Genomic DNA, 15,487 nt, shown 5'->3' with positions numbered 1-15,487 from the left:
GGCTCCTTAGTCCCGCCGTGTAAGGAGTCAAAATGCAGAGATATGTCCAGGGGATTTCCCAGAATTCTGGACAGGAAGAGCGAGGCTTTCTTTGCTTGGAAGCCAGGGGAGGGAAACGGATCCTTGTGTCCCTAACCAGGCCCGACATATTTAGAGATCAGAAGGCTGCCACCTCTTTCCAGCACCTTCTGCTCACTGAGTCTCCCCAGCATCTCTCTAGCTGCTCCCCAATGCTCCCCAAGCCCTATCACTAAGGCCCAAGCCTAGGGCCCAGGGATCAGGGCCCAGGGAAGATCCTGCCCCAACCTTCCTCAAGCTCTGCCTTCTCCGAGCATCCTCAGCTTACTCCCCTCCTCCCTCCCCCCTGCCGGCCATGCCTGCCCATGCCTGCCTACCAGTGGTACATGGTCATTGGTTAAAACTTGTCCAATACAGGAGAGGAGAAGGGAGCAGATGAGAGCCTAGGGAAGTCCAGATCAGATGGGGACATGCACATGTGCCCAGGGGCCTCCTTCCTCCTCAGACCCCCCAAAACTCCCTTCCCTCACAGTCTCCCCCGTGCTGACGTGACTGGAGTGGATCACTCTTAATTTATACACTTTATCACTTGCCACCTGGTTTCTCTTGAGTCCCAGCTTACTTTTATACCTGCAGTGGCAGTAGCAACCTCCAAGTGATCCCCAAGTCCCCACCCCTAGTGCTCTCCTACAAGCCCAGCTGCTCCTCCGTTGCTTTTAGTAAGGCAATCACAGAGTGCTTTGGACGTTACCATTTAAGGCCGATAATGATTGGGAGAAATGTGTTCTTCCCCAAGCAGGTACAAAAGGCATCCACCCACACTTGGCTGTCCCCATCTTCAGACGAGGACACTGAGGCCCCAGAGGGCAGAGCCAGGCAGCCTCTGTGTTTCTACTTCGCCTTCAGCAGGGAGGGAAGCCTCGGCCTGGGCCACTCGTGCCCTCGCTGGGGGGTGGCTGGCTCTGGCCCCTTCGCAGGGAGCTTCCAATCTGGTGTCTGAGGGCCTCCAGTCTCTGGGCCAGGTTGGGGATCCTGGCTGCACCTGAGGAGAGATGACACTTGAGGACTGCGCTCCCGGATCCTCCGCGCTAGGCCCACCCACGCCCAGCATCCTCAGTGGGAGCCTAGCCTTGTGCTCCCTCTCTGCCCCCACCTCCCACCCCCAGCTCCAGCAGAGAGGTCTGGGCTACCAGAGAGAACACTGAAGCTGGGACCTGGGAAGATCTCAGAACCTCTTCAGCCCATCTTATTTCAGACACAGGATCTGAGGCCTGGACAACACAGGGACCCCTCCTTTCTTTCTTCCCTCTCTCCTCCCTCCCTCCCCCTCCCCCACAGCTTTACCTCTCAATATTGGTGGTGCATTTGGGGATCCCGAGGGCAAGGGTGGGGCGGAGGGGACCACCTCCTCCCCAGTCAGCATCTCGGCCAGGACTCCAGTCTGGGTCCAGTCGCTGTGGTTCCTAGGCAAGCGTGAGTGAGTGGGGTGACCCTCTGTGTCCCTAGATTTCCACCCTCTTTCCCAGTGCCTCAGGACTGGGCCTACCTCTCTCCTGGGATCTTGGCAGAGCCAGGGCTGCATGGAGGTGCCCAGGGTGGGGGCTGTGAAGACAGCGGCATACCTCTAGGGGTCTCTGGGTCCAGCACCTGTAGGAAGGAGCAGAGAGCATCCTCGAAGACCTCAGCCTGCTCCTCTGGGTCCCACTCCCTGGTGCTGGCCATGACCCCCCAGCCATGGGTACCAAGAATGTTGGGTCAGCACAAAGGGCAGGGCAGTGTCTGGTCTACTTTGATCCCTCAGAGCTGGAAACAGAGAGGGGCCCAAGTGCTCCAAGCAGGGAGTGAAGGAGTGAATGCATGAGGACAGAGATGTACGGATGGGCAGATGTGAACGTGAGTAAAAGAACAAGCAAATCAGAGTGTGTTCCTAAAAGAAGGCAGAGTGAGGGAGTTGAGGCCAACAGGCGTTCTGAACCCTGGACAGAGGCTCCGAGCCCTAAGCCCTTCCTTCACCACCACCCCACCTCTCTGGGATCACTAAGCCTCCCATCAAGGGCTCCAGTTCTCATAGCACCCTGTCTCTGGTCCTTCCTACCTGGGGCACGTGGCACTCCTGTTGTGGACAGGCCCAACGGGCCAAGGGTGCCAGGCACACAGGGCAGAGGTGACAGCAGGGGCAGGAGCAGAGAGGAGGCAATGCCTGCAAGAAGGTGCATCAGTGGCTCTGTGATGTCTCAGCGCATCCCCCCTCCCGGGGAGGCAGCGAGACTCACACGGCAGGGGGCAGCCGGCATCACCAAGCAGGGGCATGGTGGAGCTGGGGCAGGCGCTGGCTGGTGAAGTGTGCAGACAGACAGGAGGCGCCTGGGAAGAAAAGGGGTGGTCCTGTGTCTGTTGCCCCCAGCTTCCCCAGGTCCCCTTTCAGAGATGCCTGGAGCTCCTGTTATGGGCTGGTCCCACTCTCAGTGCTTCACCTATTGCTGTATCCCCATCTCTAGCAAGCCTGAAAACTAGGCAAGCTAGGTCCCTACTCCACAGAAGTGAGGCTCCAGCCTGAAAGCTAGGTCCCTACTGCACAGAAGTGAGGCTCCAGCCTGAAAGCTAGGTCCCTACTGCACAGAAGTGAGGCTCCAGCAACCAGGGGGTGACTGAGCTGACACTGAACCAGTTGGTGGGCTGCAGACATTGGACATGCACCCATATCACAAGACCCCCCCCTTACCCAGTGGCCCTGCAGCCCCTGTCTATCCACACAGGCATCTGTACTCACCTCTGCAGTTCATGGACCTGCTGGGCCAGGACTCGCTGCTCACCCCGGGCCAGGTCCCGGCTACTATGCAGTTGGCTCACCTCTTTCCTTGGGAGAGCACAGAGGCAGGGCTGTCTCCTCCTCAGGGCGGGGAATCCCCAAGCCTGGAGGCAGGTTGGGACAGAGAGCCCAGGGACAGGAAGGGAAAACATCTTGGCCCACGTAGCCAAGCAATGAAGGATGGAGACAGCTGAGCCCTACCTGAGCCTCTCATTCTCCAGCATGAACTCCTGCAGCATGGCATAGAGGTTCCGCTGGGCCCAGGCCATTCGGGCTCCCTGGAACCCTGAGGCTGCAAGGAAGCAGGAGGAGGCTGGATGTACCGACCTTCAGGCTCTAGCCACATGCCATTCACTCCCCCGGAGCTCATACCCTTGCTGCCCATTTGGTCCAGCTGAAGCCGCAGGCAACGGTTCTCCTCCCGGAGCTGCAGGATCTCAGCCTCCACATTCTGGGGTTGCTTCATCCCGGAGGGCTACAGGGAACCAAGGCCCCCAAGGCCCTTTGTGACTGAACAGGTTGTGCACGGCACTAGGGCTTGTGGGTGTGGGAAACTGTGTGGAGCCTACGGGTTAGCATGGGCATCACTTGCCAGCCTGGTATCCTGGCATAAGGCCGCATCCATCTGAAGTCCAGTTGCATCACCTTGTAGGATCCCCAAGTCCAACTCCCAATGCAAATCTGTCCCAAATTTGACCTCAATTCTGACTTCCCAAATGAACCTAGATCTACCCAGTCCCTGGCCATGACCTTGGCCGGTAGCCTGACTCCATCCTAATCAACCACGACCCCATTTCTAGGATTCTGACTCTAATCCCAATTCTGACCCCATCCTCAGCTTCAATTACAATGCCAATGCAGGCTCTGATGGCTGCCTGGTAGGGGGAGATGATGTCCCTCCCCTCCCCTCTTTGTTCACCTTAGGGCCCTGTGGCCGGGTGGTGACCCGCTGAGCTCGACTTGCATAGCGCAGAGTGCTGAGAGTCTCTGGAAGGCACTGGGCTGAAGGGGACACGCAGGCCACCTGGGGAGGGCCTCCCCTAAGCATTCCTTTCTAGGAGTCCCTGCCTCAGGATTGGCCTCCCTGCCAACCCCAGTCAATTACCATGAGGGTGACCCCACGCCCCCCCAGTGAGTCTGCCAGCAACTTGGTGAGCTTGCTGTCTCGGAAAGGAATGTGGCTCTGCTTCCGCTGTGGGTCCAGCAGCAGGGAGATACAGTGCCCTGGTGGGGAGAGTAAGATGCAGAGAGGTTACACTGCCCATCCAAAGGAGGGATGCTACAGATGGGGTCTCTATTGAGGCCTGTGACTATTTTCATCTTTCCTCAGGATCTTACCACTCCTTCAGACTAGCCTCCACCACCCTGACCCCCAGGACACAGATATCCCCATTCCCAGTACCTAGCAGAGGGTTGGCACTTGGCAGGGGCTCAGAAACACTCTTACAAATGACTGAAGGAAAGGAGTTGCACCAACAGCCTGGTCCCTATACCTACTGTGGGGACCTAGGTCCATTTGTGTCCCCCACTGGTGCCAGCAGCCCTCCAACTGCACAAGAGGCGGTTGTAATACTTCTGAGGAGTCCTACCCTGCAGCTGGCTGTTCCCACCTCTCAAGTTAGAAGCCTGCTTTATAGACTAAAAGCATGTGTGGACTGACAGTGTTCTAAGAGGCTGAGCTCCTGCCACTGAGGTGGGGGATGGGGTGGGGAGGAAGTCGGCCACAGAAGAGGCTCACCAGCCTTACCTACACATCCCAACTCCTGGTATAGAAGAGAAGCACAGGAAGCTAGATCAGTGAGCCCCAGGCCCACCACAGCCTTGCCCAAGTCTTACCCAGGGCCAGCAGGCTGCGGTTGATATTGTTGGCCTCTACCATCAGCTCTCCACGGGATCCTGTGGCTGCCACCTTCTCACTGCCTGCCAGGTCTACAAAGCACAGCTTCCCACCCACAGGGGGCTCCCCAGGGTCCACAGGAGGCACCTTCTGGGACTGGAGAAACAAGGCTTGATGGAGACTTGGGTGGGACAGTCTCCATCAAAGTCACAAGGTCACCAGGCTAAGGGCTTTCCCTATGCCGGCCCTGGTAGGTTTCCCCATGCAAAGCAGACCCCTGCTGGATGGCTCTGAGCCACATCTTCCCCAGAGGGAGACTCACAGCTGGCCTGCTGATGTAGAGCGTGAGCAGGGCGTGGCTTCTGCTGGAAGCCTGGTTCAGGGTGTGAGCAGAGCTCCGTCGACGGCTGAGACCTGCAGGAGACACATCAGGAGCTGTTCCTGATGGCTGCCAGTGTAGAGAAAGGTGTAAAAGCAAGGGGTGGAGGAACCAGACCAGCCTGGTGGAGGCAAGGGAGGCTGGAGAGTGGTGTTGGTTTGGGGGTGAGGCCTGGAGCTGGACTAGTACGGATAGTGTACTAGTACAGATAGTGTGTGTGGGGGGGAGTAATGGCGAGAACAGAGCAAAAATAATGACAATCTCCTTTACATTTCATAAACATCTTTCCTATTGCTTTGTGGAAGAAGGGAAAGATCATCCAAGAGGTGAGGCACAATGCTGGGGCTGGAATCTAGAATTCCAGTATTCCGGGTGCCTGCAGAAGAGGAGTGTCCAATAAATATTCATTCAGATGAATAAGACTAGAGTTGGAAGGCCTCAGGACTTGGCTAAGAAGTATACGACCTTCTCCCTCAGGGCCTCAAACAGTGCTAGTGTGGAGACAAAAGGCATGAGGTTTGCTGCCTGGGAAGGGGCTGGTGGGGCAGCAGTCTGGAAGCAGCAAGCCAAGGCCCTGGATCTGGGGGAGGTAAGGGAGGGCCTGGAAGGAGTCTGGAAGGCCAGTGGGGGAGGGGGCATCTTTGCATCATGTCTATGAATTGTTTGCACACTGATCCTTCTGCCTCACAAGTATCATTGCTGAAGCCCCAGCCCACCCACACCCAGGGAAAGCTGAGGCACAGGCAATCCGCCCCCTAAAACTCTCCTGAAAACAGACACACCCATCTGAAGTAGCTCCATCAAGGCCTCCAGACTCCCAAACTCCACCACCCGCAGCTGTTCCACATAGAAGCCCCGAGACTTGTTCCAGCGTACTGGGAGGGGCCGAGGAGACCCCAGGCTCAGTAAGTCGTGAACCTGGGAGGGAAGAAAAGAGAAGAAGGAAAGGTCTCCCATCGGCCCCCAGATCACCCGGGGGGGCACAGTCCCACCACCTCTTCTGCTCTTGGTTTCCTGATGGGCTTTCTATGCCTCCTCCCTTACCTGCTCATTGTAAATCTCCAGGTAGGAAGCGCGGAGGGTGACGGGGGCACCCAGGTGCTGCACCCGCTCTAAGAGCCAGGCGAAGGTCCTCTGCATGATGCCCGCCAGGCTGGGGGACACTGGCATCCCTTCCCCCTGGGGGGAACCACAGCGGAGCCGCACGCTAAGGATCCAGATCTTTGTAGGGGCTACGTGTTCTCAGAGGGCACTCACAGGCTGTACAACTACTTCATTTGGCCGGTGAACAGATAAGAGTAGTTAAGGGAGCCAAACGGAACCCCCATCCTCTCAACATAGTCCCTGAACCCAGGGCACGATCGCCTTGAATGCAAATGAAGGGGCGGGGCTTCGCCCTCCCAGCCCCACCCCCTTCTGGCATCTGCGCTGGGTTTCCACCCACAGCCCAGGTCGCGGGCTCGGGTGGGTGCCCGGCCCACCTGCGGAGGAGGTCCGGTCAGCGTGTAGGTCTTCCCAGAGCCGGTCTGGCCGAAGGTGAAGACAGTACAGGAGAAGCTGTGGGCGACAGGGGCGTGGCTGGACCCAGGAGGGGGCGGGGCCTCGCCATGACTGACACCCGGCCGAATCCGCTGCCCCACTCACCCGCGCAGTGCTAGCTCGCCCAGGCGCCGCACGCGGCACGCCTGGAACACGTCCTCCTGCGTGCGTGCCCCGTCCAGCACGGCACCGAAACGGAACGCCACGTCGGGCCCTCCGCCCGGGGGACTCACCTGGGGGGGAAAGGAACGGCGGAGGGGGGGAAGGGGGCAGAGCATACTGGAGGGGCGGAGCCAGAGAGGCCGGAGGCTCCGAGAGGGGCGGGGACTCGTGGAGGGGCGGGGCATCCGGGAAGGTAAGGTCCTACTGGAGGGGTGGACATATAGAGGCGGGGCCTCCAGGAAGCGAAGGGCTCTGGGGGCGTGGCCATATGGGGCGGGACATCCTCAGGGATGGAGGGCATCCTTTGGGACTTAGAAGCTCCCTGGGGATGGAGGGACAGGGGAAGGAGTCAGGGCGGCGTTCCCTGCGTGTAGGACCCGACGTTCCCTCCTACAGATTTCTTTTCGGAGGTTGGAAAAGGTTTCTCACCTGCAGAGTCCGGGTCCCTGAGCAGTGCAGCGCGCTCTGCTCCCCTCTACGCAGCTCGGCTGCACTCATCGGCCGCACCCTAGGAAGCCAGGCGGCCCATCCTAGTGTCCCCATCCACCAACCCCATCCGCGCCAGGTGCCTCCCAGCCTTGCATTCCCCACCTGAGCACCACTTGGATGGGCGTTTCCGGTCCCTCTGGCCCCTGCTCCAGGCTCCGTGCTGGGTCCCTGGTGGACACAATTCGTGTTAACGCTCCTTGCTCCCACACGCTGTCCCCAGGGCTTCCAGGATCTCGGGGAACTACTGCTTACCCGTCGGGAGTCCCACGTTCCTCCATGTCTTGCTCTGCACCCAGTGTTAGCCCCACTGGCGTCTGGTTGCTTTCTCTTACCGGTACCCCCCCCCTCCCGCCCCTTCACCACCCTGGGATTGTCTGTACACACCTCACACGCCCACATCTACCCCCCTATTCCAGGCAGCCATCCATCCGGAAAGGCTCCCGCCTGCCCATAGCTTGTTAGCTAGTTAAAGATTTACCTGCGCCCAGCACTGCAGGGGGAAAAGTTCCAAACTAAGGCCTTCTAGCTGGGGGTTCTGGAGTCTGTGTATCCCTTGCTTTTGGAAAGTTCCCTCAGGAGTTGGGAGGGACACAAAGGTCAGAAGAGAAGGACTCAGCCCAGGCTCCAGAGCCTGAGCAGAGCATGGACCCAGGCACTTTCACACACCCTTCCCTTTTCCCAATAGCTCAGAGTTTTTCTCAGCTCTAGTCCAGGGAGGGGAGGGGAGAGGCTCAGATCCTGGTGAGCTTTTTGAAGACTTGGCTGGCTGGTCTCCAAGTGGATATGAGAACACATTTCCAGCATCTGGTTAAACATTGGCACACCTGCCTCTGTCATGCCAAAGCTAATCTAAAGCCAGCCAGGTGTTCAACTATCCTGGTCTGGTTCACTAGAGAGGTAGAAATGTCTGTGAGTGTGGTGGGGGTGGGAGGAAGGCAGATACTGTGTGTGCCTGTCTCCAGGCTGGGAGTCAGGACAGGGCAATTGGGGACAGACCTTCCTCTTTTAGCCTACAGCCTGGCTGAGGAAATAGGAAAGAATGACCCAGTGTACAAGAGTCTGTGGGGAGCCTCAGAGGCTTATAGGAGCAGGAGAATGGGGAGGGGGAGGTGAGGGTGATAGGTGAGTCACTCAGGCAGAGAACACCAACAATGGGATGCAGAGATGGAGCAAGAAGAGATGGTCATGGGGCTGGGAAGGTGGCTCAGTGGTAGAGCGCTTGCCTTGCATGCTCAAGGCCCTGGGTTCGATTCCTCAGCACCATATAAGCAAAAAGAAAAAAGCCAGAAGTGGCGCTGTGGCTCAAGTGGTAGAGAGCTAGCCTTGAGCTGAAGAGCTGAGGGACAGCGCCCAGGCCCAGAGTTCAGGCCCCACAACCGGCCCCAAAACAAAACAAAACAAAAAAACCAAATATTTCTGAATTGTTTCTGGATCAACAAAGAAGTCACAACATGATTAGAAAATGTTTCTCAAAACTAACCACGATGCAATCACAATACATAATCAAGTAGTGTTTAAAGAGAAATATAGAACCCTAAATTCTTATATTAGGAAAGAAAGGTGGTTTAAAAAAAACAATCATCAGGTTTAAAAATATAAGTAAGCAAGAAAAAGAACAGCACATTAACTGCAAAGACAGAAGGAAAACTGCCTAGCTAAGAACAGAGCTGACGAAGTACATAGTTGATGTCCAACAGGAGCATTAACAACTTTTTCGTATAAATACCTTAAGGAAGCAAAAGAAAGATGAAAGCAGAACTACCAACATCAGCAGTTTCAAAAGAAGACTGGAGCCAGGTGCTGGGGGCTCAAGCCTTTAATCCTAGCTACTCAGGAGGCTGAGACCTGAGGATCATGGTCCAAAGCCAGCCCAGGCAAGAAAGTCCATGACACTCTTATCTCCAATTAACTACCCAAAGAATCTGAATGTGGAGCTGTGGCTCAAGCAGCAGAGTACTAGCCTTGAGCAATAAAGTTTGGGGACAGTGCCCAGGCTCTGAGTTCAAACCCCAGTTTAAACACACCCCAGTTTAAAAAGTGGGGGGGGGGAGGGATTGCCTTCCAAGACATTAAAAGAATAGGAAGATATCATAAATGCCATCACGCTAATAAACTTGAAGTTGACCATGTTCACTACTCCATGAATAATTCTGTTAAAAAAGCTCAACTTACTAAAGTGGGTAAGAATAGAGCAGAATATCTCAATATAGCCATTAGACATGTTGAATTGTAATTAAAAACCTCCTCACAAAGGAACTTTTTGGCCTGGATGACTTTACTGGGGAATCTTCCAGATCCCAGAGGAAGCAGGATTATCATTCTTACACAATTGATTGGCAATGGAGCCAGAGGGAGCATTTCCAAGTTCACTTTGTGAAACAAAGCCAGCCTGACTCTGATTTCCAGTCCTTGCAATGACATCATAGGAAAAGAAAATTGCCAGCTATTATGGCCAATGAATACAAATGCGAAGATGCCAAACTATTATTAACCTATCAAACCCAGCACTAAGAATATACATGTGATTTTTCTGATAACGTGAAAGTTGCTTTTGTATTTGAAAATTGATCCATGTAATTTAACATACTGAAGGGGGAAAAATCAATTGGTCAGCTCCATGGAAGCTGAAGAGACTTGATGCAATTTAGCATTGGTTTGGGCTAAAAAGTAGAATAAAAACCCTTAAACACTAAGAGGAATACAATAGAAATTCGTTAATTTAATAAAGGTTGCCTACTAAAAAAAAACCCTGCGGATCGTAGTCTAGATTATAGTCTATTTATAATGACAATAACTTCTTCTGCATTAATTGGCACACTCATTCCTTGACCACCTCGGGATGTTGGTTATCCTCACATTCTGAAATCCATGATACTCAGGTCCTTCATATAAAATAACATGGTCTTTACACTGCGCCTCTCAACATCTTCCTTCATGCTTCAAATCGTCTTTGTAATACCTGGTACAATGAACATCATATATAAATACAGTGTAGTTCTTTGCAATACCTGATACAATAAAAATCATATATAAATACAGTGCAGTTCTTTTTATCTTTTTGGAAGTACTGGGGACAAGTGCTCTACTACTTGAACTACCCCACCATCAGCCAGTGCTTTTTATTTGAAAAAAAAGTTTCAGTTATTGTTCAGGTAAGTTCTAGAATTTCTGCCTGAGGCTGGCCTCAGATCATAATAGCTTCGCTGGGATTACAGACTTCTGAAATAACACCTGGCTGGTTGTTTGGAGTCTTGCTAACATTTTCCCCTGGTTGGCCGCAAGCCATCATCCTCACTCCTAAGTAGCTGGGATCACAGATGTAAGACACTTCACCCAGTCCATGCCACTCTTTGTTTTAGTTTCTTTAAAAAAAATAAGGAGGCACTCACCCACTATCACATACCCAAGAATGTTCTAGTGGCTTTAGAGTCCTGGACACAGCACTGTTTTTTCCTTCCATTCTTGTTAACATTACCACCACCACCCAATAATTCCATCTCCATCACAAGCAATACCTACATAATAAACAGTTCCATGATGGTTCATTCACTGCACCTACCATCATCACCATCACCCACATCCCACTGTCTACCACCATTGATGTTTTTTTCCACCATCACCATCCTTTGGAGCTGGTGCTGAATGGTTTGAGGATGCTAGCCATTCAGCCAATGGAATCCACCTAGCATGATGCTGCTACTCCCACAGCTGGGGCTGGCTCCACTGTATGTCCCTCCCCTCTGCACCCTGCCTGGAGCTGGTCCCATGTTTGCAAGCTGGACCTTTTCCTTGCAGGAGGGGGGCATGCTGGGAAACTCAAGAGCATCTTTAGCAGTGGCCAGGCTCTGCAGGGCCTGGTTCTGGGCATCACTAGAGGGCAGCAGAGCACTATGTCACCATGGCCCCCGGGACTGGTTACAAAGGAGGCTTTGTCAGGTATAACCCTACTCTGTCTATATATTATTTAGGGGGGTGACCAGCCTGTGGTGGGAGACGGCAGGGGTGGGGGGAGGAACACAGTCAATTAAGAGACCTTTAGAGGAAGCAAACAGAGCCACTCTGAGCAATCAGGGGATCCTTTTGGGTCACCCTGGCCTCTAGGTGCAGCCCTTCAACTCACTGTCTTTCCTTCAGCTTGAGCCATACTGCCCTGGACCAACTCTACCGCCATCATCCTCAGGACTCTGAGCAATAGCCCAGCTCCCATCCTGGAACCTGAGGCATTGCGTTGCATCTCCCTCTGGCTCTCTACCACCGGCACCCCAGCGTCCTGGGTTCCAGACCCTAAACTTTCTATTGGCTCCTCTGTGCTTGTGCTAGTGCTGACTCCTTGGCCAAGTGTGTTCTATTCCATCCTGGAGACATGTCCCACAAGACCTCCCAGGCTGCCAGCTCAGGCTAGAGTCCCCACTATGTCCCCTCAACCCCCTGCTTTCCCTCTATTGCAGTTCTGATCACACACAGGGCCCCCGCCTGTTGGAGGACAGGGATGGCTTCTGCTCCTTCATTGTGGTCTTTGAGCCAGCACAGGGATCAGCAGCTGGGGGTGGAGGAAGGGAAGGAGGCAGGCAGGAAGCCGGAGACTGGCCAAAGCAGCTGGAGGTCTCTATGTCCCTCCTAGGGCCCCATCTCTCCTCTCTGCTTTGCTCTGTGTCTAACTGTGAACCTTCCGAGGTAAAGCTTCACTAGGGACTTGCTTAGCACAGAAACCACCAGCTCTTACTATAAGTATGCCCAGAGATGGTGACCTTCTCCTGGCCCTGCAACAAAATTAGCATTCCCAGAGAGTGGAGGATGGGCTGTGAGGAGTCCAGCCAGGCCACGTGCTAATGCAGCACACATGGTTTGTCTTCTTTGCTCAGGTGCAGAGACCAGGGCAGCCTAGGGCTCCCTGGCCAAACAGTGCTCTGGGAAATTGAGGGAATTCTGTCATCTGTACAGGAAGAGCCAGGGGTCCGGGACCTGTTGTGACATTTCCCAGTTTGCTGTCATCTTCCACTAATCTCTGAGTTCAGGCCAGAACACTAGACTCACAACACCCCACAGAAGAAGAGGGATAATTAGACTCACCTCTGCGTGGCCCGATCCCATGCTCCAGATGGAAAAACCGAAGGCAGCAAGCTGGAGCAGTAATTGCATCCACAGCAAAGGGCTGTGACCCCAGCAGAGACGGAGAGTCACAGTAGCACGTGGGCACTGGTGGCCCTGACTACCCAGCCTCTCTCTTCCCTGGCAGCTGTGCCAATCATCACGAGACAGGGCGCTTCATGAAGATGGGAATCACATCCCCCTGTGCCACCATAGTGTCCTGTAAACCTGTGTGTTGAGAAATAGGGGGCCAGCAGAACTAGCAGGAGCTCCCTACAAAGCCAAGCTTTATCTTCTGGAGCCCCTCTGGGTGTTAAGACCTCAAAGACCCCCCAGGATTGTTTAAACTGCCCATTTCATTCGTGGAGTTCAGGTCTGCAGCTGAAATTGGCACCTGCTGCCAGTTCCGTGGCAGATCCCTCACAGTGCCCCTCTGCTAATGTGAGCATGTCATCAGGGCTCGGACTGTCCTTCCACGACGGCACCTTGTGTATCTGGAGCCTTCTGGGACAAAGGGTGAAAAGTTTGTGGTTATGGGACTGTGGCTCCTTTTCTACTTTGTACTAACGATGAAAGCAGAGTTCCGGGGCAGGCATGATGCTCGCCCTCCCTTACAGGAAGAGGCTCAGAGCAGCTCAGGGTCACACACTCACTTGGGGCAGGGGGCCATCTGTCTGTCACCAGAGTGTGGCTCCTGTCCTCTCCTCTCTGCAGCCTCCTTCCTTCATCTGTTCTGCAAAGATGAATTTGAAGATCTGAAGCTGACCTTTCGACCGAGGTTAGGCATCCTGCAGAAACACATCTCTTGTCGTCCTGCCCTGCCTGACTTCTTTCTTGTGTGTGGAGGGGGATGAGGGGGCAGAATACTGAAAGTGTAGGTCTCTGCCCTGTCATCAAAATGGCCTGGGAACTCTAGGATCTGCCCTTACAATTTTGATTTGTTGATTTGGGAGGTGGGGTCAAGGATATAGGCATGTATGAGTGTGAGTGTGCACATCCATGCTTTTGCACTAGTACTGGTTCTTTTTTTTTTTTTTTTTTGGTTGTGGGTCTTGAACTCCAGGCCTAGCTGCTGTCCTGAGCTCTTCAGCTCAAGGCGAGTGCTCCACCATTTGAGCCACAGTGCCACTTCTGGTTTTCTGATGGTTAATTGGAGATAAGAGTCTCGACTTTCCTGCCCTTGCTGGCTTTGAGCAGTAATCCTCAGATCTCAGCCTCCTGAATAGCTAGGACTATAGGCATGAGCCACCAGCACCTGGCTCCAGTACTGCTTCTTCTTTTTTTGTTTTAATTAATTAATTTATTTTTTATTTGTGAACATACTGTACAGAGGGGTTACAATTAGATGGGCTCCAGTACTGCTTCTTAAAGCAGGGTCTGAACTCTCTCACTTGGCTTTTTTGCCCACGACTAGTGCTCTACCACTAGCTACCTCTCCACTTCCAGCTTTGGGCTAGTTAATTAGAGGTAAGAGTCTAGGATTTGTCTGCCCTGGCTGGCTTTGAACTGGGATCCTCAGATAGGTAGAAGAGCACACAATTGCTCAGAGGCTGGAAGCTAGGCAGATCACTGGACTTACCCCAATATCAGAAGACAAGATCTTTATTGAAAGCTTGGCATACAACTGTCAAAAAGATGGTTTGGGGGACACCCCTTCCTCTGGGCTCTTTCTAGGAAGCATCACCTCTTCCCCAGTGCTAAGACAGAGTTTCCAGGCCTGGGAGTGTGCTAGACCCTGCTGCTGACCCTCTGTTGTGGCAGCTGAGGGGGACCCCGGAGCTGGGGCTTACACAGGGCCCTGGTAGCTGAGCCTAAGCACTATCCCTCCAGGGCAGCACTGAGCTTGTCCACTTCCTTCCCTGTTGCCCCTGTGGGCCTCATTGAGGCCCAGGCTCCAAGTCCCTGCCTGCTCTGGGATCACGGATTTCTGGGAGCAAACATGGGAAAAAGGAAGACACAACTCCTCTAGAGCCCCGATACTGTCTTCAAGACAAAACACATCCTCTGACCAACTTTAGGTGACCCTAATTGGCACAAGCATTTGGGGGCTCTGTATCCCTGCTCCTTTTCAGCTTCTAGAAACTGGACCCTCGTTCTGTGGGGAGAAGGGAACTGAATTCCCTGGGCCTTCCCTCCCCCTCGGCCCTGGCACGTAGCCCACGGTGGCGTTTGTGTACCTTGGCTACTACCACAGAGCCCTAGTGCTTCTGCTATGGCTGAGGTCTCAGTCACCTCCGGCGCCCCCTTGCCTGCAGATCAGCTGGAACACACCCCAACCCACCCCCACTTCTAGAACTTGAAGAACTAGGCCCAGCCAGTACTTCCAGTAGTCATACTGCAACCTTTTTATCCCCATGCCCCCAGTGATAAAGACAAACTATTGGCTGAACTTCTAAGGCATTGTGGGTCATGTGCCATGGGCCAAGGACTGGCTTCAGTGATCTAGTTCAGTTGTTATAATTTAATCAAAACAATAGATTTTGGTGGTATCTGCATCCTGCTTCCTTTATGGATGGAGAAGGCTGAGGCTTGCAGAAGTTGTCACTAGCCTAATATCCTAGAGACAGGAGACTGAGGATCACAGCACGCAAATCTGACCATGAGGTTGAAGACGTAGAATCTGCCTCCTCTGTCCTATGGCTGGCTATAGGAATGCACCCTCGTCTTCTCCAAAGGCCTCTGGGAAGAGCCCTGCAATGCGGAAATATCTCTACCCATATGTGCAATGCTGGGAGGAGCTGACACCGTGTCTACTCCATACTAATTTGCATACTTGGCTACCCTTCCAGGTAGGGAAGAGGATCCAGAAGTGATGGCTGGACACAAAGACTTTCAGAAATGTGGGGATCTGTCCAAGAGGCGAGGCGGGGACCCGATGCTGGAATCCAGTCTTTTTGTGACCGTAAGTGAGAACTGTCCTGGATAGCCACAAACTCTTTCATGTGCACAGAGCTTGGCTGCAAAGTCCCATCGGTTGTGTTCTTTAGTTTTTTACAACCGTGCTCACGGCAGCCAGCAACTCCAGATGAGGAGAAGGAGGCTGAAGATGCTAAAACAGCTTTTACAGGGCTCAGTGGCAAAGCCGGGATTTGACCCAACTGCTCCTCACCTACCTGAGACCAGACCTCCCAAGTGGCCTCTTCAGGGACAGCCCTCTTGTCCCTCC

At 53.8% G+C, this 15,487-nt stretch overlaps 1 protein-coding gene across 1 annotated transcript; it reads right to left on the bottom strand.

The window, feature by feature from the left end:
• Positions 1-576: 576 nt before the first annotated feature.
• Positions 577-7,571, bottom strand: Kif12 (kinesin family member 12). The gene is made up of 19 exons (XM_013030198.1): positions 7,486-7,571; positions 7,336-7,401; positions 7,174-7,252; positions 6,688-6,815; positions 6,525-6,600; positions 6,088-6,222; positions 5,826-5,961; positions 4,987-5,078; positions 4,664-4,820; positions 3,933-4,051; positions 3,747-3,851; positions 3,200-3,302; positions 3,029-3,113; positions 2,789-2,875; positions 2,292-2,382; positions 2,114-2,218; positions 1,565-1,665; positions 1,363-1,481; positions 577-1,060 (listed from the first exon to the last, which is right to left on the bottom strand). The coding sequence occupies exons 1-19, from the start codon at positions 7,509-7,511 to the stop codon at positions 921-923; spliced, it is 1,950 nt and encodes a 649-aa protein (XP_012885652.1). The 5' UTR covers positions 7,512-7,571; the 3' UTR covers positions 577-920.
• Between the last annotated feature and the right edge of the window lie 7,916 nt (positions 7,572-15,487).

The sequence above is a fragment of the Dipodomys ordii genome, unplaced genomic scaffold (assembly GCF_000151885.1).
Source record: "Dipodomys ordii isolate 6190 unplaced genomic scaffold, Dord_2.0 Scaffold127, whole genome shotgun sequence".
NCBI classification, from domain to species: domain Eukaryota; kingdom Metazoa; phylum Chordata; class Mammalia; order Rodentia; family Heteromyidae; genus Dipodomys; species Dipodomys ordii.
The sequence above is the reverse complement of the archived record's forward strand: the minus strand, read 5'-3'. Positions and strand labels throughout refer to the sequence as shown.